The sequence below is a fragment of the Saprolegnia parasitica genome (assembly GCF_000151545.1).
Source record: "Saprolegnia parasitica CBS 223.65 unplaced genomic scaffold supercont2.91, whole genome shotgun sequence".
NCBI lineage: Eukaryota > Oomycota > Saprolegniomycetes > Saprolegniales > Saprolegniaceae > Saprolegnia > Saprolegnia parasitica.
Window position 1 is genome coordinate 95,309 of NW_012156485.1, and position 24,923 is coordinate 120,231.

The 24,923-nt window shown below is 58.2% G+C and overlaps 10 protein-coding genes across 10 annotated transcripts; 5 read left to right on the forward strand and 5 right to left on the reverse strand.

The window, feature by feature from the left end:
• Window positions 1-705: 705 nt before the first annotated feature.
• On the reverse strand, window positions 706-1,926 carry SPRG_12372 (hypothetical protein; the record flags this gene model as incomplete). The annotated part of the gene is made up of 1 exon (XM_012352035.1): window positions 706-1,926. One exon carries the CDS (start codon window positions 1,924-1,926, stop codon window positions 706-708), a length of 1,221 nt encoding a protein of 406 aa, XP_012207425.1.
• A 1,547-nt stretch (window positions 1,927-3,473) lies between these two features.
• Window positions 3,474-9,702, forward strand: SPRG_12373 (hypothetical protein; the record flags this gene model as incomplete). Its single annotated transcript, XM_012352036.1, has 3 exons — window positions 3,474-8,389; window positions 8,434-9,517; window positions 9,589-9,702. The coding sequence occupies 3 exons, from the start codon at window positions 3,474-3,476 to the stop codon at window positions 9,700-9,702; spliced, it is 6,114 nt and encodes a 2,037-aa protein (XP_012207426.1).
• Window positions 9,703-9,950: 248 nt separating this feature from the next.
• Window positions 9,951-11,206, reverse strand: SPRG_12374 (hypothetical protein). Its single transcript, XM_012352037.1, has one exon. It carries the CDS (start codon window positions 11,171-11,173, stop codon window positions 10,076-10,078), a length of 1,098 nt encoding a protein of 365 aa, XP_012207427.1. The 5' UTR covers window positions 11,174-11,206; the 3' UTR covers window positions 9,951-10,075.
• An 850-nt stretch (window positions 11,207-12,056) lies between these two features.
• Window positions 12,057-12,476, reverse strand: SPRG_12375 (hypothetical protein; the record flags this gene model as incomplete). Its single annotated transcript, XM_012352038.1, has 2 exons — window positions 12,057-12,138; window positions 12,355-12,476. The coding sequence occupies 2 exons, from the start codon at window positions 12,474-12,476 to the stop codon at window positions 12,057-12,059; spliced, it is 204 nt and encodes a 67-aa protein (XP_012207428.1).
• A 636-nt stretch (window positions 12,477-13,112) lies between these two features.
• SPRG_12376 (hypothetical protein) lies at window positions 13,113-17,029 on the reverse strand (the record flags this gene model as incomplete). The annotated part of the gene is made up of 3 exons (XM_012352039.1): window positions 13,113-14,850; window positions 14,907-15,789; window positions 15,841-17,029. The coding sequence occupies 3 exons, from the start codon at window positions 17,027-17,029 to the stop codon at window positions 13,149-13,151; spliced, it is 3,774 nt and encodes a 1,257-aa protein (XP_012207429.1). The 3' UTR covers window positions 13,113-13,148.
• A 784-nt stretch (window positions 17,030-17,813) lies between these two features.
• SPRG_12377 (hypothetical protein) lies at window positions 17,814-18,646 on the forward strand. The gene is made up of 3 exons (XM_012352040.1): window positions 17,814-17,905; window positions 17,962-18,387; window positions 18,444-18,646. Exons 1-3 carry the CDS (start codon window positions 17,860-17,862, stop codon window positions 18,635-18,637), a joined length of 666 nt encoding a protein of 221 aa, XP_012207430.1. The 5' UTR covers window positions 17,814-17,859; the 3' UTR covers window positions 18,638-18,646.
• Window positions 18,647-18,927: 281 nt separating this feature from the next.
• SPRG_12378 (hypothetical protein) lies at window positions 18,928-20,232 on the forward strand (the record flags this gene model as incomplete). The annotated part of the gene is made up of 1 exon (XM_012352041.1): window positions 18,928-20,232. The coding sequence occupies exon 1, from the start codon at window positions 18,934-18,936 to the stop codon at window positions 20,230-20,232; it is 1,299 nt and encodes a 432-aa protein (XP_012207431.1). The 5' UTR covers window positions 18,928-18,933.
• A 482-nt stretch (window positions 20,233-20,714) lies between these two features.
• SPRG_12379 (hypothetical protein) lies at window positions 20,715-22,036 on the forward strand (the record flags this gene model as incomplete). Its single annotated transcript, XM_012352042.1, has 2 exons — window positions 20,715-21,985; window positions 22,027-22,036. 2 exons carry the CDS (start codon window positions 20,715-20,717, stop codon window positions 22,034-22,036), a joined length of 1,281 nt encoding a protein of 426 aa, XP_012207432.1.
• Window positions 22,037-22,540: 504 nt separating this feature from the next.
• Window positions 22,541-23,684, forward strand: SPRG_12380 (hypothetical protein). The gene is made up of 3 exons (XM_012352043.1): window positions 22,541-22,864; window positions 22,907-23,224; window positions 23,269-23,684. The coding sequence occupies exons 1-3, from the start codon at window positions 22,586-22,588 to the stop codon at window positions 23,602-23,604; spliced, it is 933 nt and encodes a 310-aa protein (XP_012207433.1). The 5' UTR covers window positions 22,541-22,585; the 3' UTR covers window positions 23,605-23,684.
• Window positions 23,685-24,015: 331 nt separating this feature from the next.
• SPRG_12381 (hypothetical protein) lies at window positions 24,016-24,687 on the reverse strand (the record flags this gene model as incomplete). The annotated part of the gene is made up of 3 exons (XM_012352044.1): window positions 24,016-24,249; window positions 24,293-24,415; window positions 24,463-24,687. 3 exons carry the CDS (start codon window positions 24,685-24,687, stop codon window positions 24,106-24,108), a joined length of 492 nt encoding a protein of 163 aa, XP_012207434.1. The 3' UTR covers window positions 24,016-24,105.
• Window positions 24,688-24,923: the final 236 nt, after the last annotated feature.

Consider the following 24,923-nt stretch of genomic DNA (forward strand, 5'->3'; position numbering starts at 1 on the left):
CGAGGTGTCGACGGCGAACTCGAGGACCGCCTGGCGGAGCGCGGCCGGCAGCGCTGGCATGCTGCTCGTCTGCCAAAAGAATATGCAGGCGAGGTGCCAGCTGCGATCTTCGCACTTATGCGGACGCACCCAATCACCATCCTTGGTGCGCTTTTCTACCGAGCTAAAATTTACCTTCAACGGGAGCACCACCGATAGGCCCATTGCGCCAGGTCGCTTGCGGCGCAGGAAGAGGACAACTTGTACTGCATAGCACGTGCGCTGCAAGGCGCAAGCAGCGTCACTCTCAATGCACGAAAAGTGCAAAGGCAATCTGAGCCAGTGCTGAACCCATGGCGTCGATGTGTACCGTAGAGTCTGCACCCTTCGCGCAGGTCCGTTGACGATGGCAGTTGATGAAAACGTCAAGGGGCAAAGTCCCACAAACACAACGCGTGATCTGAACAGCACGAGCACCTCAATACAAAAATGAGTTTAATGATTTTTAGTTACTCATTTTTCGCCCATGTCCAACAAGGCGCAGCGTCCACGGCTGCGTTGCGAGGTCGTCTCCATTGCGCAAGCGCGTCATCTCGCGGGTGTAGGCGCGCTGAAGCACCCGTGGGACGTAGATATCCCAATCACACATCTCGACACGGATGGAACCCGTCGTGTGAACGCTCTCAAGAAACAAAAGTGCGTCGGCGCCATGCGAGACATCATAGCCTAGCACGAGCGTGCTGGCGCTGGGCCATGAAGCCAGCGACGACGCGATGTGCGCGAGGTTGCGCAGCACATAACGGTTGTTTCAAGCTTGATCTGCGCCAGCGTTGGCTTCTTGGCGAGCGCGGGCAGGAGGCTTGCGAGGCCCGTCGCCGCGATCGCATTCTGGGATACGTCCAGGGTCCGCAGCACCGAGCACGCGGCGAGTACACGGAGCAGGTGCGGCACGGCCGAGTCGGCAAGCTGGTTGTCGGCCAAGCTCAGCGACTTTAGCAGCGGCAAGTTGCCAATGGCTTGTAAAATGGGTGGAAAGACCTTGGACCCGAGCCGATTGCCTGAGAACGAGACCGACACCAAGCACCGCAGGTCCCGCACAACCATGACAAGCGGCGACGGCGGCAGATGCCCCCACGACAGAGCAAGCGACGAGAGGCGTGGCGCGCTCCGAAGGATGGCTGCAACCGGTACCATACTGCACTCGTGCAGCGCCTTCCATCGAAGCGAGCGCAAGGTACATGGCATGCGGTAGTCGGGAGTTGGACGAGCGAGAAGCCGAGGACTCTCTAACACGAGGTCTGTCAAGAAAGGACTGCCGCCGAGCGCGGACCAGAGCGCTTCCTCTGCCGACACATCGCCACGGCAAGCCAGGACTCTTGCGCTTGGTTGACGCAGCCAGTGGGCGACGTGCGCAAAGACGCACGACTGGATCAACGGAATCGCGTCTCTGCCAAATCGAAGGTCGAGGGTCGATAGCGTCTCGGCCTCTGCGAAGCGCTGCAAAAGCGGCTTCAACCACGATACAGCGTTCGGCGTGCTGGGAACGTACAGCGACAAGTGACGAAGTGCAGTGCAGTGAGCAAGCGCTGCCTGCAAGCTCAAACCGGCCGGGAGATTTACGGCCGACGGGATGTGAACGCGCGTTATGCAGCCCGCGAGAAGCGGCAGCAGTCGTTGGAACGCGTCACCGGCTTGGACATTGACAGTGATGGATGGATCGAGGCGACGCGCTCCAGCGAGGAGGGCGAGCGAGCGCGCGTCAATGGCTGTCTCGTCCAGGTGCACGTCGGGCCAATCGACGACCGCCATCTCGGTCAGCTGGGCCACGCATTGCAGCGGTAGCGTCAAGAGACCTAGCGGTAAACTCGCCAGAACGAGAAGGACGTCACGTGGACGCTCGAGATAGAGCACAACGGCCTCGACGAGCTCGGGCGTCCAGCGACCCATGCGGTGACAGCAACGAATTGGGCATGTGCAAACTGGAGAAAGGCAGTTCAAAGAGTGCTGGTAATACATGCATTCTGTTCATGGATTCGACTTGTAGCAATGAGAAGCTTCTTATTGTCCTTTGCTTTGACCACGGACGGACATCGATGCGATCCGGTCCAGCCCTTCCACGCATGGGCTCAGCTTGGACTGTCCTCTGTTGACATGCTTTTTTGGTACAATTTTACCACTACTTCGAAGCTCGGGAGGATGGATCCAGCCCGCACACCAAAGCGAGCGACGACAGAGCTCCGTTTTGCCAAATCAACGCTTCCCGAAATCAACAACACTAAATCATACTCTGCCCGCCGTGGCCTCCGTACGGAGTCTCACCACAGCGTCTGAACTAACCACGAGCGCTCGCTCCTGCCTGAGGTTGAAACAAGCCAACAGTGGTTCATCAGACGCTGCTGGACTTGGTCGCTGACTATCTCATTCCACAGGTCCTCGACGATGCAAGAGGTCGAGATCAAATGGACACAATACCACGGTTTGCAACAAGTCTGTTAAATATATGGTTTCCTCGTCGCTTTGGGCATTCATTGGTACCGTCGCGTGACCAGTCGAACGTGCACAACAGTGTGGGCGTAAATACACATACCCGAGGCGACCACTCTGTTCGCTCAAGTCGTCGAAACAAACTCTTCACCAGGGGTAAACCGTCGTCGAACTATTGATCGACACACTTTCTACCTAAGCAATCCACTGTGATGCCCGACCACACCAGATCACTCAAGGTCCTGGCGCTGATGACGCCTTTGCCCTGAGTACGGCAAGCTTGCCGTTGTGAAAGTACAGTACAGTGTGTTTTAAGGTACCGACCGGTACAGTGCATACTGTACGTAGATGGATGTGCTTCGGTGCTTGTACATGACTCTACAACTTCAACATCATATCAGTCGACGGGCCATCGATTTGCCGTTGTGGTGTACTGTACCTTGGCTACTTTCTGTTGGCCCCATGCACGAACCAATATGTTTGGCCTCGACGCAACCCCGTGCACTTAAACTTTTTGTGTGAATGGAGGTTGCGAACTGAGATAAGCGCTCGCCCGTACGTACCGTGGCACTGAATGGTGGCGTACCCTGCTACACTTCCTGCCACGAGAAAAAATATCAAGTCAAATGAGCCACAAACTAGCACTAGAAGCTAAACATACCGGTCTATTGACATGTCAAGGTCAATTGCATCGATTTGACAGGTATTTCTGCTACATGAGGTAATGATGTTGGACTTTCTTCGTTGGGTAGCCGTGGCTGAAGCAATGGTCTAGATTGGTGAAGACTGGAGCGAGAAGCCGGACGAGATCGGGCAGCTCGGGGGTGGGCTCTCGCTGTGTTGATTGTGTGGGGCGATGGGTCACAATCTCGCGCATTCTTGCAAAAGAGCGACGGTCGCACGCACGTCAACGCGCCACGTCGTACAGTGCAAGAAAATGATCAAGTGCACCCAAACGATCGGTGCTCTCGCTTCAAACTCATTTTGCAACTGTCGTTCAAGCCACCAGCATGACAGAAAACAGCGTCGCGATGAGCTACGAAGAGCTCAAATGCTACCACCTGCTCGAGACCGTGCCTCGTCTCGACGACGGCTCCGAGGTTTTCCAGCCCACGCTCAAGGAATTGGAGCTCTACCGCCTCCTCCGCGCACTCAGTGTCGTCGACGCCAACGCGTCGCCCGGGAACCAGCTCGGTCACTTCATCGACGCGTGTCTCAACGGCGTCAAGAAGAAGTCAACGTGTGGAGACGGCGTGGCAAACGCCGACGCCGCGTCGCCCGAGGTCCAGCTGGGCGACGGCGTCGATGCGGTCATCGACGACGCCAAGATGACGTCGGCAAGTATTGACGCCGTTTTGGACGCCGATGCGGTGCTGTCCGAGGGTCAAAACGCCGACGCGGGCCTCAACACCGGCACGGAGCCGAAGAAGGACGAGAAGGTTGACGCCGACCAGAGTGTCAACAAAGCCACGTTCAACCGCAGCATCGACGTGGTTGCGTGCTACGGCAAGCAAGCGGCGGTGGAAGCGGACCTGCGCGCGCAAGGCTGGTGGCCCACGAACCTCGAAACGTACTTGCACGCGGACCACGAAGGCGTGTACGCGATTCTACTCCCCGAGACGACCGACCGCCCCAAACTCGTGCTCTTCACGTGGCTCCTCGACGCTTCGTTTTCTCCAAAGTACTTGCGCGAACGGGCGACGTACGCGCTGCGCTTCGTCACGACGCTGACGCCAGTCGTGCGCTGCTGCCTCGGTGACGCAGAATGGGACGCGCTGGAGCGCGCCGCTGCTGAGACGCGCGCCGAGTCGTCTCAGAAGAATACGGCCGTCGAGATGACCATCACGGAGGCCAAGGTGCAGGAGGAACATGTCTCGTGCGAGGTCGCATCGAAGCCCACCAAGGCGACGCCAGGTGACACGCTCTTGGCGGCGACGGGTGTCACGGGCGTCACGATGCACATCTCGCAAGACCACTACATTCGCAACACGTCCGAGTCGATCTCGATCGCGCCGCCCGCCGACTTTGCAGCATGGCTCTTGGAAGCTGCCAAGACGCACCGTCTCCAGATCAGAGTGCAGCTCCCGAGCGACTGCAAGCGTGCGGTGCTCGAAGCGATGAGCATGCTGCCGACGGAGAAGCTTCCGCGCATGACGATGGAGAGCCTGGTTGCGAACCTGCGCGACGAGGCCAAGGCAGAGGCAATCACAATGCTTGCAGCGATCACGACGAAAGTCATCGAAGCCGGGGCCACACTCTTCTACTTGCACGACAACGTGACGGCGGCGGAAGAAGCGTCGGCACACACGGCCCTCCAGGAGCAGAAAAAGGTACTGCAGAACACGCTCTCGCCCGCGATCGAGTTGCCCACCACGTTTGATCCGCTCGTGGCTGACGTCATCAACGCCGAATACGCGCGCCTTCTCGTCACCGATACGAGTTTTCTTGCACTAGCAGAGAAATTGCCGTCGTTGGTACGCTGGTATCGCTCAAGCCGCTTAAGCCCAACGGCCAGTCTCGAGTTTCCGCTTCTCAAGAAGCACAAGCCCGAGATGGAGTTGATCTTGCCGCGCACCCAAGGCGTCCTCCGCGACAGCTACAAAGCTTGGAGTCAAGTGGTGCGCGCGTTCCTCGAGAGCGACCAGGTCGTCAACATTACGACCAACCAGTGCTACAACAAGCTGGTCGCCAAAGCCAACTGTCAAGAGACGCCGCGCCGTGAGAAGGAAGCGAAGATCGTTCACGAAGCGTTTGTCGCTGCGATTGAGGAGGCGAACGCAAAGCACGCGCCGACCGAGCTCAGTGTGTACATCGACCGCGTGAAGCCCCACTACGTCGACTTCAGCAAAGAGTACGTCGCGGGGGGCGCGACGCAGCTGACGCTGACGCCGGTGGGTGGCGCGCCATTTGGCAGCATCAAGCTGCCGCGGGATGCAGTCGTGGTCCACGTAGCCTTCGTCGCAGGCGCGCGCACAGTTGTCGTCGTCGTCTTCACGCTGGACGGCAAGACGCACGTGCAGTCGTACCAGGCCAACGGGGCGCGACCCATGATGCTACTCGTCGCCAAAGAATTTCCCAAGCTCGTCGAGCGCTGCGACTTCGACGCGTCGCATCGCCTCTTGGCGCTCCAGCACTCGGACACCAAGGTCGACATCTATGCGTTCAGCGAGTCGTTCAAGGTCTTTACGCGGGCGCACCGATTCAACTTGCAGCTTCTGGGCCCCATCGCGCCGTACACCACCATGCCCTTGTTTGGCGGCGACAACCACGGTCTCTTCGTCGTCGGGGGCGACGGCAGCGCCCAGTCGTACTACTTGCGCACGCAACAGCAATCCAAGCTCGTACCGGACTTTGCGACGCCCGGATCCAAGGTCGTCAAGCTCCAGAACGGCGCCTTCATGGTGCGCATTGAACCGCTGGACAATGATCAGCACCCACGTCGCCTGCGCCTCCACACACTCGAGATCCAGAGCCATGCGATGCTGCCCTTGGTCGCCGAGGTCGCGCTGCCTAAAACGCTCAAGTTCTTCAACTGGTCGACCGTCCAAGCCTGCGCGTACGACGACACCATCGTGCTTCTCGACCAGAGCTCCGGTGCCATGCTCGTCCTCAAGATGACGGTCTTGACAGGCAAGGTCGGGTTCGAAGTGAGCTGCACGCACTCGGCGGCGCCTGTGACAGCCACAGAAAGCCACGTGCTCGCGCCGCTCTTCCACGTCTTTGAGAAGTTTCCCGTTCGGGCGTTCATGACACGGTGCCACAATGATGACGACGACTCGGACGATTCGGAGGACGAAGCCGCCGCAAAGAGCCAGCCGAGCGTGAAATGCGACGACGCTGACCTCTTGCCGATGGCACTGCAGTTGCACGTGCAAGCGTCCTCGCCCAAGCGCTGCAAAGCTGCCGCACGTGTCCTCAAGGCGATCATGAAGAAAATCAAAGAGCTCAACAAGCGCCTCGCGTCGCTCTCACTGGCCAAAGACACGGTCATGAACGGAGACTTGGTGTGGCCCACGATGGCTCTTGGGCGCTGGGTTCTCGAGGTCGTTGGGTTTGTGCCCGTGCCCATCTGCCGCGCGCGCGACAACGAGCTCGAGCTCCTGCGCGACGGCAACGTGGTCACGCTCAGTCAGTGCGCTGAGGTCCATGATATGGAGCCAAACATCATTTTTGGACCGACGAGCTACATTCTCAAGGCGTGGCGCGGCCCGATTGTCGTCATCACGTCCATGGGAAAGCAGTCGACGGGCAAGTCGTACTTTCTCAACCACCTCACTGGCAGCTCGTTTGCGATTTCGGGCGCGCGCTGCACAGACGGCGTCTGGCTCACGCTGCGCCCGTACGGCGAGACACTGTTGGTCGTCCTCGACTTTGAGGGCCTCGGGTCGTTTGAGCGCAGCATGCAAGAAGACACGCTTCTCTCGGTCCTCAACGCGGCCATCTCGCAGCTCACGATCTTCCGCATCGAGATGCGCTTCGACAAGGACATTGACGCGATGTTTGCCAAGTTTCAGCAAGGCGTCTCCATGCTCAAGGGCGACCCCCGATTGTTCACCGGCCAGCTCTACATGAACGCCAAGGACGTCAACCCCAACGACACCGATACGCTCGTCGACGAATTCAGATCCAAGCTCGCGGGTCTCCTCAAAAACGCCACGGCTGACAACTTTCTCACAGTCATGTACAGCGGCAGTGTTCTCGTCACGGCCTGCGCACCGCTCAATAACGTCGGCTACTATCATGGTCTGGCCCAAGCCTCGACGTGTTTGGCCGAAGCGCGTGACAGAAAGACATTCTCAAGCGGCGCCAGCTTTCACGAGTGCCTTGCCTACCTCCTCGCCAAGATCGCTCGGCGCGATTGGACGTCGATGGGCGACAACATCCGAGCGGGCAAGACGAAGCGGCTGCGCAAGCAGCTTCGCTACGCACTGCGCAACGGCAAACTCGACGCAGCAATCACAGCGACGTCGGTAAACATTTGGGCCGACGACGACGATGCGACGGTGGCGGAGCGCCAAGCGAAGGGCCTGGCCGACAAGGCCGTGCCCCAGGATGCCGAGATCGACTTTGGTCTGGAGTTGGATGGTTCGACAGACGCGGCGGCCAACCATTCGGTGGTCAAGGCGACGCTCCTCCACTACTTGGGGCAGTACGTCCAGCTCGTCGCAAGCCATGACGAGGATCATCTCGCCAAGGCACCACGCCGCGTCGACCACGAAGCAGGCTTTGACGTGCTCTGGACGTACATTGTGTGGCGCCGCGAGCACCGTGTCCGCGCCTGGTTCGAGTCGCTCGGTGGCTCGAGCCGCCAAGCGCTTCAAGACGACTTCAACAAATGTGTGCAAGACGTCAAGCAGCTTCTCCGTCGGTGCGAGCACACGTGCAGCAAGTGCAAGCTTGGGTGCTTTGAATCGTTCATGCATGACCGCGCCATGCCCCACGACTGCGGCGGAAGCCACCGCTGCGAAGGTCGCTGCGCCCACTGCGACGACGACGCGCCCTGCGGTGCTGTTGCAGGCCACGCGGGCTCATGCAACTGTTGTCAGAAGAGCCACACGTGCCCGCAAGTGTGCCATCTCGCTACCGCCCGCAACTGCGACGGCAACTGCCACCTCGACGTCGACCACGTCGGACCGCATGTCTGCAGCGTGAACCAGCACCTCTGTCCCAAGGCATGCGAGGCAAAGAGCTGCCGCAACGAGTGCTACCACCTACTGGATTTCGCCCACGATACGCACTCGTGTGGCACGCGTCGCTGCCAGCAGCGCTGCAGCTATGTCGGCTGTACGGGCACATGCACCTCGGACGACCACTTTCACGCGGTGGGCGCACTGCACTCGTGCGGTCAAGAGCACACGTGTCAAGCCAAGTGCACGGCTGGCGGTAACTGCGAGACCAAGGTCAAGCAGGAGACAATCCGCACGAAGTTCGCCCACAACAACGAGACAACCGAATACTCCAATCCAGCAGAGATCGGGCTAAAAAAAAGTGCGTCATCAAGTTCCAAGACAGTTGCATCGACCACAAGGGCAAAGACCATCGCTGCGACACCAAAGAGCACACGTGCGACGTGCGCTGCCCGTGCTGCAACTACTACTGCAAAAAACCGTACCAGCACACGGATCCGCACGCGACGACGCATGGGAGCATGATCGAGACGACGTTTGTGATGGACATTGCCGTCCTCGAGCTCGAGACAGACCGCAAGTATGCGGCCGGCGACCGCGGTATCGCCGAGATGTGTCCGTTCTTCTGCTCCAAGCTCGGCCGGGGCCACGTCCACTACATGCCATGCGAGCACGCCTCGGCCGACGCCTGCACTTCCGCGGCCAAGGACGGCCGTCGGCACAGTACGATGAAGCTCGCCTCCAACCCGAAGCAGGCCATGGACGAAGTGCTCCACGATACGTACTGGAAGGCGCTTGGGTGGGAAGACCCGGTCTCGAGCGCGCTTGAGCGCACGAAGTTTGCCTCGTGCCCATACGAGTGCGAGGCGCCCGAGCACAAGGACGCCGGCAGCGACAAGTCGTACTGCGTCCTGGGTGCGTGGCACGAGCCAGTGGTCAATGCGACGACTCTAAAGTCAGGTCAGTTTCTCGTGCAAGGCCATGTCTTCAAATGCCGGCACATTGCCGCAAAGGGCCTCCAACACCACGTCTTTGTCCTGGACGCCTCTTGGTCCATGGAAGGAGAGTCGTGGCAGGCGCTCACGGCGGCCTTTCACGCATACGTCGCGCAGATCCTCGCGACGCGAAGCCAAAACTGCGCCGACATTGTCTCCGTCGTCACATTCGACACTACTGCCCGCATCGTGCATGAAGCCCAGCCACTGATCAAGATGGCCAAGATTTCGCTGCCGTTTTCTGGAGGCTGTACGAGCTACGACGCGGGCTTGCGTTGCGCCAACGAGGTGCTTTCGCGCAACGACCACAAGTCGTATACGCCCGTCATGCTCTTCCTCTCCGACGGCGAGCCGGACAGTGACGCGAACGGTGTCGCGTTGGCGCAGAGTATCGCCAAGTCGTACAGCATCTACAATCTCCAGAGCTCATTCGTCGGCTTTGGGAACACGAACTTTGCACGCCTGGAGATCCTCGCGACGCACCTCAACGGCAAGTTCTCAAGGCGGAGACGGGCGCGGACCTGCTTGCGACGTTTGAAGAGATCTCGGTCCCGGAGCACATCCGCGCTGGGCTTCTGGGCAAGGCGACGACGACGCAACACACCAACGCGGCATAGATGCCGAGTAGGCTGAATCCGCCGACTCGGTAGGCTAGCTGAAATGTATCACTTTATCACAAATACATTTGCTTGTTATCAACGAGACGTCGTCGCCATATCTTCACTTGCACGATTGGAGCGGGCATCGAACGGGTTCTCTCTGTTGACCAACGTACCCATTGGACGCGTCGGTCGGTCACAGCGCTTCGACGCAGCTCCTCGAGCTGCCCACGCTTGCTGCTGAACCCCCGCTGCAAGTAAATTTCATTCGTATAAATTGCTTATGACATGGCGCAGCCTGCGTTCTGCGCGAGGAGGTCGCGCTTGGGCCACGGGTCGCGGCCAAAAAGATACAGCTGACACCGCCGCTTGTGGGGCTCGTCCGCCCTCCTCAGATCTTGTTGAGCTGGTGGTATTCCTTGGCCAGGTCAGACGAAAGCGTGCCGGACCCAACCATCATGACCACGATCCGGTGCGTCGACGCGTTGCGCAGCGCCCGCAGAAACGGGAAGGCGTCGGCCATGTCGTCTCGGTCCACGCGGAGCGAGATCGTCTTGAGCGTCGCAGAGAGGCGGGCGACTGCGGGTGCGGCGCCGACGAGGTCCTTGAGCACATATGGGTTTTGCGTCACATTGACCGCGACCAATTTCGGGCTCGTGTGCAAGTTGGAGAGGATCGACGTGACGCCAGCAGCCGAAAATTGGTTGCCCGAGAGGTCGAGGTCCTCGAGCTCCGAGCAGCAGCGCACGACGCGGCTCACCTTGGTTGCCATTGCATCGTCCAGTCCCGTGTGGTTCAAATGCAGATGCTTGAGGTGCGGGAGCCAGCACAGCGCCTGGAAGAGCGACGACATGTGCAAGCTCGCGTCGTGGCCTTGCAGACTCAGCGTTGTGAGGTGCGTTAGATTCGGCAGCATCCCAATCAGACTCGATGGACACACATCGGGCATGCTCAGCGTCAGCGACTCTAGCGTGTCGGGGTGCGCGAGGACGCTCGCGACAGCGTCGGGCGTGTGGGCATCGGCGTCGATCGAGGTCCGGGCGGCGCGTGCGTCACCGCGCCACTCAAACCCTTGAAAGCAATTTGGAAGAAACGTCGCCGAGAAGATCGTTGGTGTCGTCGGCGTCAGCGAGAGCTGCTGGTGGAGCGTCCGGGCGCCTGCGATCCACGCGAGGACGTCGGCGGTTCGATCCTTGTGGTTGACGTAGATGGCGGGCCAGCGCACGGCGATGTTTTGCTGTGCCGGGTCGAGGAGCTCGAGGAGGCAGCGCAGAGAATGCGTGAGCGCCGACGGAGGGAACGCGCTGAGAAAGTCCCGACACGCCACCGGGCACGGGATGTAGAGCGCGATGGCTTCGAGGACCTCGGGCGGACACCCGCGGTACGGCCGCGGGCGGCGCGACCGTTGCACGCTGCGGAGGAAGGCGAGGAGCGAGACGACGACGAGGGCGAGCGCTTCGAGCGTCGACGCGCGGAGAAGCGGCGCCATCGACCAAGCAAAAGTGGCCGCGGTGCATCGCTGCGCCGCCAAACCCGGTCTTTAGCACTGGCGCAAAGCCACGCGGTCGAGGGAAACCACCGCGGAAAGTTCACCTATTGGTCGGAAGTACTACTGTCGTATGGAGAGTTGGATACGCACAGAAGTCCATTCTTGGTCCGCGTCGATGGGATGGCGGAGCGCAGAAGAGGACGACTGCGATAAGAAAGACTAGAGTCGAAGATAACGTGTACGTGAAATGAATCACAGCAAAGACAAGAATGCGTGGGACGGTGCTGGTGCCAAAAACGGCGCCAAGAACCCGCAACGGTCTTCAAAAACACGTGGCACGCTGGGAGAGATCCAGCCCATGGGCGATCGTAACGGCAATCTCGAGACGCACGGGACGACTGCACGAGAGCCAAGCAATGGCTGAGGCGACGCGACGCATTCGTAGACCTGACGCAGAAACATGCATCGAAATGTCGTCGAAGCCCTTGGTATCAACTCTAACGGATACACCTGTTGCGGCTGTGCGGTTGAAAACGTGAACGTGCAAAAATCGCAACAAGAGAATGCTCAAAGGCCCCGAGCGACTCGGTTATTCGATGCGCGAGTCTGTCCTTGCTAGTGTTTGGCCAACGGATCGACGCGGTACCAAGATCAATGAGTCGTTCGTTGACGTGGCGAGCAAGCACCTAGAAACCACCAGACGCACGACGTACTGATGTGTTCGTAGTGGCAGACTGTATGTTGCTCTGGCGATGACAATTCAAGCAAAGTATCCAAAGAGATGCTTCAAGTGGTTAGCACAGCCATCTCGAGTACTTGGTGGCGTGGTCGTGGCGTCGTTGCGCTTGCCGAGTTTTGGGGAAGCGGACTTTGGAGCGCGGTCTCAGAGGCCGGTAGCAGGGTCGGTCAGCTCGAGTTTCATGCACTGAAGCAAGAGGTTTCGGAACCGGGACGGGCGCTTGGGACTAAACGACGGGCGTAGTGTACCCGTGGCCAAGTGCTCGTACTCAGACAGCGTCCGCGCAACGTCAAGTGTGCGCAGCTCCCACTACAATTATACGGCTTTCTGCACGTCTCAAGCTCGGTGAAAATGCCCCCCAGCGAAGAAATGTCGGCCGTCATACATGTATTGTAGTCGCAGTCGCCGCGCAGCACCTCGGGTGCCATTCAATGAATGACACAAGCCCATTTTGGCTGTCATCGTGTGGTCGTCAATGGTGCGTGCGACGCTGAGCTCGGTGAGCTTGGCGTGCGCAAAGTCGCCTGTCAAGAGAATGTTGCGGGTCGGAAGGTCGCGGCGCATGCGTGAGCGTTTATGGAGGTATGTACACCAATGCCAACTCTTTGTAAGGAAGATAACGCGGAACACGTTCATATATATATGTACACCAAGCCGCGCACAACGTCGACGGCGTACTGCAGCCGGCTCGCCCACGCTGGTCGCGACGGGAGGTACATTGTAGTAGGTCGCCACGAGGCGTGTACTCGAGCACGAGCTGGATGTTGCTCGGGCTGCTCCACGCGGTGTCACAATATGTACGCTACGTGAGCCTGCAGGGGCGTTTTTAGTATCAACTTGAAACAACAAAATCAAAATCGTACTGGGACGCCAGCTCGATCTCGTCGAGAAAGCTTTGTATGCCGTCGCGGTGGATGAACACGTCTTGCAAGCGACCAAAGTGCGATCGATTGGCGAGGTACACCGTATCCGCCCCCAAGCTCGGAATGGCGAATCAGCGGCGTGGTGGTGCGCTTGACATGGAGCGTGTCGAGGTTCAAGATGGACGCGAGACCGTCCTTAAAGGTGCGGGTCGTGTCGGTCGCCGCCGTATACATTTTCGAAGGCTTCATTTGACGAGAGCTCTCCGGGGCAAGGCCCTGCAGACCACTCAGTCGACCACATTTTCCAACACTAATCGCCAGTGAAAATAGCACGTATGCTTTGATTGCACGTTTCCATACTTATACGCAGTGTCTACGACATCGAGACAATATCGTCTTGCGTCGCCACCTGCAACTGCGCCTGCGCGGCCAACTTTGCAAACGCGCCACCAGCGGTGGTCAGTAGTGCCGTCGGCGTGTCGTACTCGATGACGCGACCAGCGTCCAGCACCAGAATCCGATCGGCGTCGATGATCGTGTGCAGCCGATGCGCAATGATGAGCATCGTGACGCTGACAAAGCACTCCTTGATCGTCGCCTGGATGCGCTTGTCTGACTCGAGGTCAATGTTGGCCGTCGCTTCGTCGAGGACGACGACCTTGGTCTTCCGCAACAAGGCGCGGGCGATGCAGAGCAGCTGGCGCTGACCGACCGAGAAGTTGCTGCCGCGCTCGGCGACTTGGTTGTCGAGCGATCCAATCGCATTGGCCAAGTGGACTCGCTTGAGCACGCGCCAGACCTCGTCGTCGCTCAAAGCACTCGACGGATCCAAGTTAAAGCGGATGGAACCCGAGAAGAGCACCGGGTCTTGCGGGATGATCGTCAGCCGTGATCGGAGTGTCGTCACCGGCACATGACCAAGGTCGACACCATCCAGGACGATAGAGCCCGACGCTATCGGCACCATGCGGAAGAGCGACGCCACGAGCGAGCTCTTGCCCGAGCCAGTGCGACCGACAATACCCACTTTGGCGCCTGCTGGCACCGTGAACGACACATCCTTGAGGACAAGGTCAAGGTGGTCGCGGTACCGCATCGAGACGTTGGTAAATAAAAGGTTACCCGATGTGGGCCACGATGCGTCGACAACATCGAGCAGCGCCATCATGTCGTCGTCTTCGGTTGGCAGCGACTCGTAATGCCTGAGGCGCTCGACCGACGTCATGAGGTTTTGCACGGTCGAGTACATTTTCGAGAGCTTGGACAAGAAGCCCGAGAGCTGCGACGCGTACGTGAGCGTCAGACCCGCGGCCGCGAGCCCGATCGACGCCTTGGTTGCAACGCAGATAAAGGCAACGCCCGCGAGGATGCCAGCGCTGAGCCAATCGAGACGCATTTGGAACCAGCGCGCCGAGCACTTGTAGAGGAACGAGAGACCCATGTAGTGGTCGATTGCGTCACGCTGCTTGGCGAGGACGTGGTCGGTTTTGTCAAACGCCCGGATCGTTGAGAGACCGCTGAGCGCCTCTGCGACGAGTGTGACGACCGGCGACCGACTGATGCTCTCGAGCCGCTTGAGTTCGCTCGACGACTTGTTGTAGAACTGCTGCAGCTTGAAGAAGAGATAGAAGATCGGGATGTACGCAATGAGGATGAACGGCGTCGAGAGAGCGCACACGACGAGGATCGCGAGGATCTGAAAGAGGAACTGGAGCACGAGAAGACCAAAGCTTGGCAGCTGCGAGTCGATTTGATCCAAGTCGTTCGAGAACCGGTTGAGAATACGGCCGATGGGCGTGACGTCAAAGAAGGTGCTGACGGGCGCGTGAAGGACCTTGCGCAGAAGCATCGCATGCAGCGACTGCGAGCACTGGACGGCAATCTGAAGCACGAGTAGCGACCGACCGTAGACCAAGAGCACCGAGAGCAGCGCACACCCGAGGTAAATGTACCCGGACGAGATGGAAGCCGTCATCTCTGTGTGGCTGGCCCAGTAGCTCATGAACCAGTCGGTCAGCACCAGCACCGCTTGTGAGACCGTAAAGAAGACACCGATGCACACCGCTACAAAAAGCCTAGACCAGAGAAAACGTGAGCACTGGATGGTATGCTGACTGGAAAAAGGATTCACCCGTTGGAGCCACTGGCGCCAAAATACGCCTTGTACGTCGCGGCCGAGACGGCACCTTGGGCGCGGTCTTCCTTCTCGACAAGGCCGCTTACAGGCTCTTTCTTGGGTCCCATGAGCACTGACTTTGTCGTCGACTCGTCGAGTGTCGACTCGGCGTCGGTCGACTCGGTAAAGTTCATCAAATGCGCGTGCGTCGACTTGAGCGACTCGTACGTGCCGTCGCCGACGATTGCGCCGTCGTCCAGGATCAAAACGCGGTCCGCGAGTGGCAGAAAATGGTAGTGACTGTTGAGCACCAGCATCGTCGTCTTGCCGCGAAGAAGGCCGCGAATGCACTCGTGAAAGACGGCGGTGGCCACATGAACATCGAGCGCGCTCAGCGGATCGTCGAGGAGATAGAGGTCGGCGCTACGATGGTAGACACCCCGCGCCAAGCTCACGCGCGCTTTCTGGCCGCCGCTCAAGTTGATGCCGCGCTCGCCAATCTCGGTCGCGTCGCCGTTTGGCAGCATGGCGAGGTCGGGTCCCAGCTGACACGCAGCGAGAACGGCGTCGTAGTAGTCGGCGTCGAAGCCGTTGTGGAAGAGGATGTTGTTCCTGAGCGTCGTGTGCTGGATCCATGCCTCTTGGTTGACGTACGAGAGGCGATTGCAGACAGAGCGCTGGCCGCTCACTTGGTGCATCTCACCAAGGATCGTGCTCACGAGGCTCGATTTGCCGCTACCGACGGGGCCAACGACGATCGTGAGGCTACCGGGTAGCAAGGTGAACGAGAGGTTGCGTAGTGTGGGCGGCGGTACGTTGGGGACCGACGCGGGCGCTGCCCAGCTAAACGCCGCATTTGTCATCTGCACGCTCGATGGGCCTTGGGTCGTAGCCATACCTAGTCACATAACTTTGATGAGATAAAACTGGCAACATGAATTCTGTGTACAAGTTGTCGTGGCTTCGTCGGACGTCAAGAAGGCACCGAGGCGGTCACACGATGCGAGTGTCTCGGACGTGAGCGTCACCGCCGTCGCAAACACGGTGCAGGGGAACCGCATGACGTTGGCGTAGGCGAGCGCAGTGAACGCGACAGGGGCCGTAAGTACGTTGCCCAAGGCGACGTACACCAAGAGACACGCTACTAGGGAGATACCGGGCGCAATGTACAGCACGACCGACGTGAACGTATAGTGCGTCTGGTACGCCTTTAGAAGGACGAGCTCTTGGTCGCGGACCGTTGCCAGCTGCGCTTCGAGGTGACCTTCCCACGCGTTTAGCTTGACGACGCGAATGCCCTGGAGAACCTCGTTGGTGAGCTTGAACCGGTGTGCTTGGACGCTAAGAAGGCGTCGCCGTGTCTCGCCGGCCTTGCGCCCCGAGTCGTACCCAACGTACATCAAGAACATTGTCGTGGCACCGCCCGCAAGACCAACGATGGCGCCGAGCTCGACGCCAATCAAGAGGTACGCGGCGAGGAGCATCAGAGGGGCAAGGACGACCCAATGACCATAGACAAAGCCTACGGACACGCGCTCTGCATCCACGAACGCCAACGTGAGAATGTCGCCGGTGTTCGTCTCGTGCTTGGCAAAGCCTGAGAGGGTGAGCGTTTTGCGAACGACCATGTCGATGACGATCGACTTGGCGTTGCAGCCCGTGCACATGTTGAGATACTGGGCAAAGTCAATCACTGTCGCCGCGAGAATCGAGACGAGAGCGAGGAGCGTTGCAAGCGCGTAGCCATCGTTACCGGTGGCGTCGGAGGCGAGGTACTTCAAGATCGACCGAATCAGCGCCGGCTGTAAGAGCAGAGTACCGGCGTATACGCAGTAGAGAATGAGCTCGGATACGAGCTGGTGGCGAAACGTGTACCACAGCGCGCGGTGAAAGCGAGGATGCGCCGTTCTCTTCTCGGCTTGCCAATGCGTATCAAAGCGGTCGTGGAGTGCGCTGACCGTATCTCTTGTCGCCAATGGCCATGTGTCGTCTTCAGTGAGTGGTGTGATCGCGCCACGTTGCATGAGGTCATTCATCCACGACATGGTGAGCGTCGAGGTCCACGAGGCGGTCTCTTGTGGATTGGCGCTGGAAACACCCGCCTTGGGTGTCTCGGCAGTGGTGTAGTTGTGGGTCATTTTCGGAACTGGGTTCTGTACGGGTAAAAAGGTGTACAATGGTTTCAAGCTGAAACCATCGCGAACCAGAGTTGAGCGTTTCGTCCCCTAGGCTATGGACGCAAGTGCATGGCGGAGACGAACGGGGTTCGTGTAAGGAGCCCAAGAAGGGGCTGGCGGGTGGTTTAAAAGAGCGTTGAGTAGCTACAAGGTTTGGAGCTGGGCGAGCAAATCGCCTTTATGAGCTTGGAGGCTTGATCTTCGATCTCGGCGGTTGCGCCTTGCTATAATAAGAAAGCTGGTGGAGCTGCCGGCATCTTGGATGAAATGGCGCTTGGGCACGGCGGTTTAAGGTGGCGCCCTTGCTTAGCCTTGGTAGAAAAACCCAGCTTCACGCGTTCCACGAGAATCTATCCCTTTCAACTCCGGTGTATGGAATAGATGTACATATGTATGAACGTGTTACGCGTTATCTCGGTTGTTACGCAAAATACCACCGCATTACCGTACCGGTACGTCCGCGACGCCACCTCGTCCCGCGGATCGCGCTCCTGCCTCCGCCGACCTAAATCAAGTTTCTCAACCGAGTGTACACAACGAAAAAAGTCGGATAATTTTATTTGGCATAGTTTTATCTATTGCAATAGACGACCTACTTCAACAACAACAACGATCGATTCACTGCGATCGAGCAAGGGTATATAATATACATTTATTATATACCCTTGGATCGAGGTAACTACATTTATTATATACCCTTGGATCGAGGTAACTTCAACCGCATTATCCGGTTTCTCATTCTGTATCCGTACACACCATCGACCGACATTGCTTTTTCGAGCAGCGACACCATGGCAACGACGAACCCCATCACTGTGCACTACTGGGCTGGCCGCGGTACTCTACTGCCTATCCATATTCTATATTTGTCACAAGCAACGATGGCGGCGTAGGCATGTGTGAGCCTCTTCGCGTGGCGCTGGCAGCCGTCGGCGCACCATTTACCAACCAGTTTCTCGAGACAAAGGCCGACCTCACGGCGCTTCGCGACGCCAACGACCTCGCGTACGGCCAAGTGCCCATGGTCGAGATGGATGGCGGCAAGTTCGTCCAAGTGCAGGCGACGCTGCTGTACCTTGCGCGCAAGCACAACCTGTACCCGTCCGAGTTGGCGGCGCAGTACATGTGCGATGCAACAATGGCCGCCTGCGCCGACGCGCGCCGCCCGCTCACGGGGTATGCGTTTACCCTGGATGGCGCCAAGGTCAAGTCCAGCTTTAACTTTGCTCGGTATCCGGCCAAGTGGGACGAGCTGCTCACGGGGCGCGACTACCTTCTTGGCGCCACCGCCTCGATGGCCGACGTGACCATGTGGGAAGGTATGCTTCGCCCTATCGACGCGGGCAAACAAACTCACATGATTTGGATTGTCTAGTCCTTGATTTTTATGAAGACATTTTTGGCACCGCGCTCTTTCGTGCCGATTTCAAGGCGTATCCGGCGCTCCTCGCTCACTACGACCGTGTCGGGCGTATGGGCAACTTGGCGCAGTGGAAGGCCGCTCGGTCGACGGAATTTGTCGACTACGCGACGTACGCACGCCACGTCAATCAAACGCTGTACGAGTAAAGACGCACTTTCGTTCGGGCATCCAAGGTTCTTAATCACAAACATTTATGGCATTGGTACAGTGTAGTACAAGTACTAGAATACAATATCAGTGCCGTGTAGTAGTTAGTAGTACTCGAACTAGAATACACTTGACGCACACATCGATCTGCAGCACGGCCACAGGACTGTGATGCCTTCCACGCCAACAGCAATTCCGAGATGCACAATTCGAACAACATCTTGTTCGTTGTATACGAAACCGACGACGGCCTTGCTCGAAGAATATATTTTTTCATTTTCAAGTTGGTACCACCATGGGCAGCGGACTCTCGGTCGAGGAAAATTCAATGTTGTACGTCGACGCGCACGGGGCACTCGGCCTCAAAGAGACGTATGTCGCACCGCTCGAGGCCTCGATGGACCTCGATATCAAGCGCCCGCTCGTCACAAAGGAGCACGAAGCGCTCATCCACAAGCACTGGGCCGTCGTCTGTCGCGGCACGTCGGCCTTTCAGAAGGAGAAGCACTTGACGCCGACCAAGTTTTTTGCGTCGACATTTTACGCCACGCTCTTCAAGGCCGCGCCGGGCGTCCGTCCAATGTTCCGGTCGTCCATGACCGTCCAAGGCAAAGCACTCACGGGCCTCGTTGCGACGTTGGCGACAGTGATCAAGGCCAACAACGTCGCCGAAGTCTGCATCAACCTTGCACGCATGCACGCGCAGTATGGCGCCACCAGAGCCCACTACACGGGCGTCGGCCTCGCACTTCTCGAGACGCTGCAGGCGGTGAGCGCCAACGAGTGGTCGACCGAGATCCGCACGGCTTACTTGACGTCATACTGTCTTCTCTACTATTTGATGCTGCCGACGATCATTGAGACGCCGCGGCGACCGCTCCAGCCGAGCCTTCCAGGGCACATTGCGCGCAAGGAGCGTCTTGCCCACGGCGTCATGAAGCTCTCGATTGCTCTGGACTTTCCACTGCGGTACCATGCCGGCGACTCGATTTTGCTCGGACTGCCACTGCCCAATGGAGAGGAAGTCCGGCGCAGCTACGCACTCACGAGCTTGTTTGACCCGAGCCACACCAACGCCATCGACATTTGCGTCGAGGCGCGAGGGGACGCGTCGCAGTGGCTCGTCGACGCGCCAATCGAGACCGTTCTCAACGTCTATTGGATCAACACGGGCGTGCATTTCGAGACCGACACGTTTACGAGCATTCCCCACCGCCTCCTCTTTGTGAGCCACGGCCTCGGCGCCGCGCCCGTCTATGCGATGGTGAAAGGCTTGTACGCGATTCGGAGCCAGTACGAAGGCGACATTTGCATGCTCCAAGTGTTTGAGGAGTCGCCCATTCCGTACTTTCAGAGTGTGTGCTCGGACGGACCGTGGTCCAGCCTCAAGATTGCGACTGCGACGACGCTGACACAGGAGGCCTTGCTCGAGCTTGCGCCCGATGTGGCCACGCGCCACTTGTACGTGGCGGGCCCGCCTGCGTTTGTCGACGCCACCTCGCGCCTCTTCCTTGAGAATGGCGGCGATGCGCAGAATTTGGTCGTCTATTCGTTTGACAACACACCCTTCCTCGCCGACGCGGCGTCCGTGTAGATAGAAAGTCCATATTAAAACTCTGAAAAAGAAGATAGATCTTGCATCTCGCGTCGCGTCAGATAAACCAAGCTACATGTATGAGCTCAAGCAGGCTATAGATCAAGTGTAGGAGGAGGCATGGGAGTTTCGCCTTTATCGACCCACCTAAAAATCAGCGACTAATACAGTTTGTCAGGAGGTAATACAGTAGGTGCCGGGGCTGAGTCTTGCTTATTTGCATCCTCAACCACCTCATGTTGTTCCTTGCCCGGCCCCGGTTGCATTCTGCTCCCGAGCATCCTCGCTCATTACAATGACACGAAATGATCTTAAATACTGTAATCGTTAGTTTATGTCGGATTGTGCGGCAGGTACACACTATATCGGTGGTGGTGGCGCCAGGCGTCGTTTGGCGAAAGGTCGCGCCGGTTCATCCATCGAAAGATTGCTCACAAAGACAATCTCGGTGTCCCACAAAGAGCAAAGTACTGCATAGCATCATGGGCGGTGGCGCGTCGCACGAGGAAGCTTCCATGGTCAACGTCGACGAGGACGGCAACCTCAGCATCAAGGAGTCGTTCCTCTCGTTCCTCATGGACGCGATGGACCTCGACGTCAAGCGCCCGGTCGTCACGAAAGAGCACGAAGCGCTCATCAAGGCCAACTGGGCCGCCGTCAACAAAGGCACGGTCGCCTACGATGCGGCCAAGCACCTCTCGCCAACCAAGTTCTTTTACACGACGTTCTACTCGCTCATGTTCAAGGAGGCGCCGTCCATTCGCCCGATGTTTCGGTCGTCCATGACAGTCCAAGGCAAGGTGCTTGCGGGTATCATTGGGACCATGTCGACCGTCATCAAGTCCAAGAACGTCGTTCAAGTGTGCCAAGACCTCGCGGCGCGCCATACGACGTTTGGTGCCACAAAAGAGCACTATAACGTCATGGGGCTTGTGCTCATGAAGACGCTGGCCATCATTTCGGGCCCCGAGTGGAACGACGCGGTCCACGAAGCGTACTTGACGGCGTACTGCTTCCTCTACTACCTCATGCTCCCCGTCATCATGGACAAGCAACCCAAGCCGATCAAGCCGAGCCTTCCAGGTAAAATCACTGCGAAAGAAACCATTGGCGACAACACGGTGCGGCTCTCGATCACGATGGACTTTCCGCTGCGATACCACGCCGGCGACTCGATTTTACTGGGGCTGCCACTGCACACGGGCGAGGTCCGACGGAGCTACGCGATCTCGAGTGTGTACGACGCCGAGGTCAAGCCCTTCGACATTTGCGTCGAGGCCGTGTCCGAATCGTCCAAGTGGCTCGTCGAGGCCAACGTCGACTCGGTCGTCAACGTCTACTGGATCAACGGCGGCGTGCACTTTGAAACCGACACGCCCGACTCGATTCCCAAGAAGCTGCTCTTTGTGAGCCAAGGCATTGGCGCCGCGCCGTTCCATGCCATGACGAAGGGCTGTCATAGCATCAAGGACAAGTGGGACGGCGACATTGCAGCGCTGCACGTGACGTCCAACCCAATCAGCGCCTTCCAGACGATCCACTGGGACCGCTGCACGATGGCGACGGCCAATGAGCTCTCAACAGAGGCACTGCTCGGTGTCGCGCCCGACCTTGCGCATCGGCGGCTCTACATTGCCGGCTCGACGGCGTTTGCGGAAGAACCAAAAAACTCTTTCTCGAGGCCGGTGGTCGCGCCGCCGAGATTGAAATCTACTCGTTCGAGAACGCACCGTTCATTCAAGAGTCCCTCAACGTGTCCCCGCAGCCGGGCCACTGATATGGACGATTGTATAGCGCTCCGTAGTTCTATTGAGCATCACAAAATGGATGATGAACTTTAAGGCGTGTATAGTAGTTGCGTGTTTCATGGAGAGATGGCATAGAAAACAAGGCCTTCCACACCACAACACGCCTTTAGGACCAGGATAGGAGCAACTACATACTGAACGTTGACAAGGGACGGGCCAATAGACCGCAGCTTCTTTTCCAACGGAATGGTTAACACTGACGCACCGTGGTCATCCCATAACGATCAAGTCAAAAGTACATCCCAATCATTACGCCGATCCAGCCGAGCCGAGCCATCCATTGCAATTGTCGATGAATTCGGACGCGCAGTCATTCAAGGTCTGTACCTGTAGTACGTGCACTCTCTACAGAGAACCATCCACCTACGCATTCATTGTATGTATTCGCATGACATATCGTGGTGAGCGTCGCTGGCAGTTATGGGATAACCGTTTGGAGTAACCGCATCAAATTACCATCATCCGGATACACTGTTCGTATCCGGATCGAAACGGCAACCCGAAGCTTTGCACATTCGCAGACAGGCGGGCGTAGGAAGCCGCCGATGGACAGCTTTCTTGGGTGGCCGCTGGGCGTGCTTCTGAGCGCGATCGCGTCGATCATCGGCGTCCTCGGCAAGATCCTCCTCAAGCTCTCGTTCCAGCGCCGCAGCCGCGCGATGTGGGCCACCGGCATGGCCTGCATCGTGCTGCTCAACCCGCTCTTCTGCATCTCCGCCTTCAACTTTGCGCCGCAGTCGCTGCTCGCGCCTATGGGCGGCCTCTGTATCGTATGGAACACCATCTTTTCGCCTTGGATCCTCGACGAGCCGCTCTGGACACGGGTACTTTGACCGATTTCTTCATTGCCTAGGATGACGCTGTAGGACATTGTTGGCGCGGGCGTCGTCTTTGCGAGCTGCATACTCGTGTCCATCACGGGCAGCCACGAGACGCACAAGATCCCGGTCGACGAGCTCGCATCGCACTTTACCAGCATCGCGTTTGAAGTGTACTTTGGTCTTTTTCTCGCGTCGAGCCTCGCCTTGCGCTACTTTGCCCGCGCTGCCTTTCACGCCTCGACAGACTCGACGCGCCACAAGACCGTGTCCTGCCGCGTCTCTCTTGCCATCCTCGCGGGCAGTCTCTCGGGTCAGCTCTACTGCATGACGGCGCTCCTGCGTCTCCTCCAAAACGGCGTCAAGGTACGAATTCTTGGATGCGGAAGTGGGTTAAAACGTGGGTGTAGGTACTTTTTACGACGCCACTCGCCTATCTCGTGGGCGCGGGCGCCCTCTCTTTTGCCCTCACGGGCTTGCGTTTCTTAAACCTGGCGCTCCGCCTCTATGACGCGCTCTTTGTCATCTACCTCTACGAGTCGACGCTCCTCGCGACCGGCGCGATCTCGGGCATTTGCTTCTTCAACGACATGAGCAACGAGTCGCTCGTGCGCTGGGTGCTCTACAGCGTCGGCGTCGGCGGCATCTTTCTTGGCATTGGCATCATCTCCGAGTCGATCAAGCTCCGGGCAAAGTCATGCCCGATCGAGAAGGCAGGCGAGGCGTCTCAAACACTGCTTGCGTGATTCGAGTCGTCGTGCTATGCGTACAATTATAAAAGGATTACTACGAGTTAATATTCACATAGACAAAACACGCGATGGAAACAGAGTCCTGTGGGGTGGAACGATAGCTATCAAGAAAAAAATGCATTTATTATATACCCTTGCTATCAAGAGCGCTGCAAACCGAAGCGCGAATGTACTACCATCTGACTCTGTCGTTCGACCTCGGACGCAGAGACATCGTTGACGCCTCAAACACATAGATTCAGCTACGGTGAACCGTGGTCCAGCTGTAATCCGCAATGAAAAGCGCTCATCCGAGGACAGAGGCTCCAGACTATTGTCATAGTAATGACAACAACTACTCACTACGTCCATCGTGCACACGCCAAAACCCCCACCTCCTATTTCATACAAAATAGCTCAAAATGCACCGGATTTTCGAGTCGATTGAGGTAGACCAAGTGTACGTAGTAAATCTCACTGGTTTGTCACATAACGCAGCTCGCACACTCTTTCATTCTAGTCGGACGACGAAGCGGCGTAGCGCTCGACGAGGGCGGTGAGCTTGGACGGGTTGGCACCGCGGAGCTCGTCCTGCTTGCGGCCCGACACATAGACGTGGAACGTTGGCATGGCCGAGACCCCGCAGGTCGCGGCAATGTCCTACACCATGATGAAGACTATCCTGGACGATGGCTGTACGTACATCGCAGGCATCGACGTCGACCTTGGCAAACGCCAGAGACGGGTACTGCTCGCTGAGAGCTTCAAAGAGCGGCGCGATCTTCTTGCACGGACCGCACCACGTGGCTGTAAAGTCGACAATGACCTACGCCGTCGTAAGCACGCGAGATCGATGCCATGCGTCCGTCGTACGGGGCGGCTCGACGCCAGCAGCGCGTCCCACTCGGCGCGCGTATGGACCGCAACGAGCGAGCTCGCGCCCTTGCGTTGGCGCAAAGTGGAGCAGTCCGAGCCAGCGCTACTTGGCTCGGCGGCGCAGCACGAAGCGGCGGCGGCAGCTTTGGGCGGCGCGCTGCCCGTGAGCCACGCCCACGCCTTGTAGAGAAGCGCAAGGAGGAACGGAAAGACGGCCTCCATGGGCAGGCACACAGGGCCAATGCAGATCTACGGTACAGCCCGCGTCATGAGCCATCCTGTGGCATCGCTCGCCCAGCGACTCGTACGCAGGTCATCTGGGTCCGATTTCGTTTGTGACGTCGGCGAGAACAGGTTGCATCGTTATCCGTAATACATTGCATTATCCGTAATTCCTACATGCGCTGTCGACGTGGCAAGACCAACCAAATGCTTCACTGTCTAGTTTGATGTAATAC

Excerpts from the sequence above, each read along its gene's own strand:
- SPRG_12377 (XM_012352040.1), top strand. The coding sequence starts at position 17,860 with ATGGCAACGACGAACCCCATCACTGTGCACTACTGGGCTGGCCGCG. Across the intron at positions 17,906-17,961 it reads GCACTACTGGGCTGGCCGCG|GCATGTGTGAGCCTCTTCGC; the intron begins GTACTCTACTGC and ends ATGGCGGCGTAG. Across the intron at positions 18,388-18,443 it reads CGACGTGACCATGTGGGAAG|TCCTTGATTTTTATGAAGAC; the intron begins GTATGCTTCGCC and ends TGGATTGTCTAG.
- SPRG_12374 (XM_012352037.1), bottom strand. The coding sequence starts at position 11,173 with ATGGCGCCGCTTCTCCGCGCGTCGACGCTCGAAGCGCTCGCCCTCGTC.
- SPRG_12380 (XM_012352043.1), top strand. The coding sequence starts at position 22,586 with ATGGACAGCTTTCTTGGGTGGCCGCTGGGCGTGCTTCTGAGCGCGATC. Across the intron at positions 22,865-22,906 it reads ACGAGCCGCTCTGGACACGG|GACATTGTTGGCGCGGGCGT; the intron begins GTACTTTGACCG and ends ATGACGCTGTAG. Across the intron at positions 23,225-23,268 it reads TCCTCCAAAACGGCGTCAAG|GTACTTTTTACGACGCCACT; the intron begins GTACGAATTCTT and ends ACGTGGGTGTAG.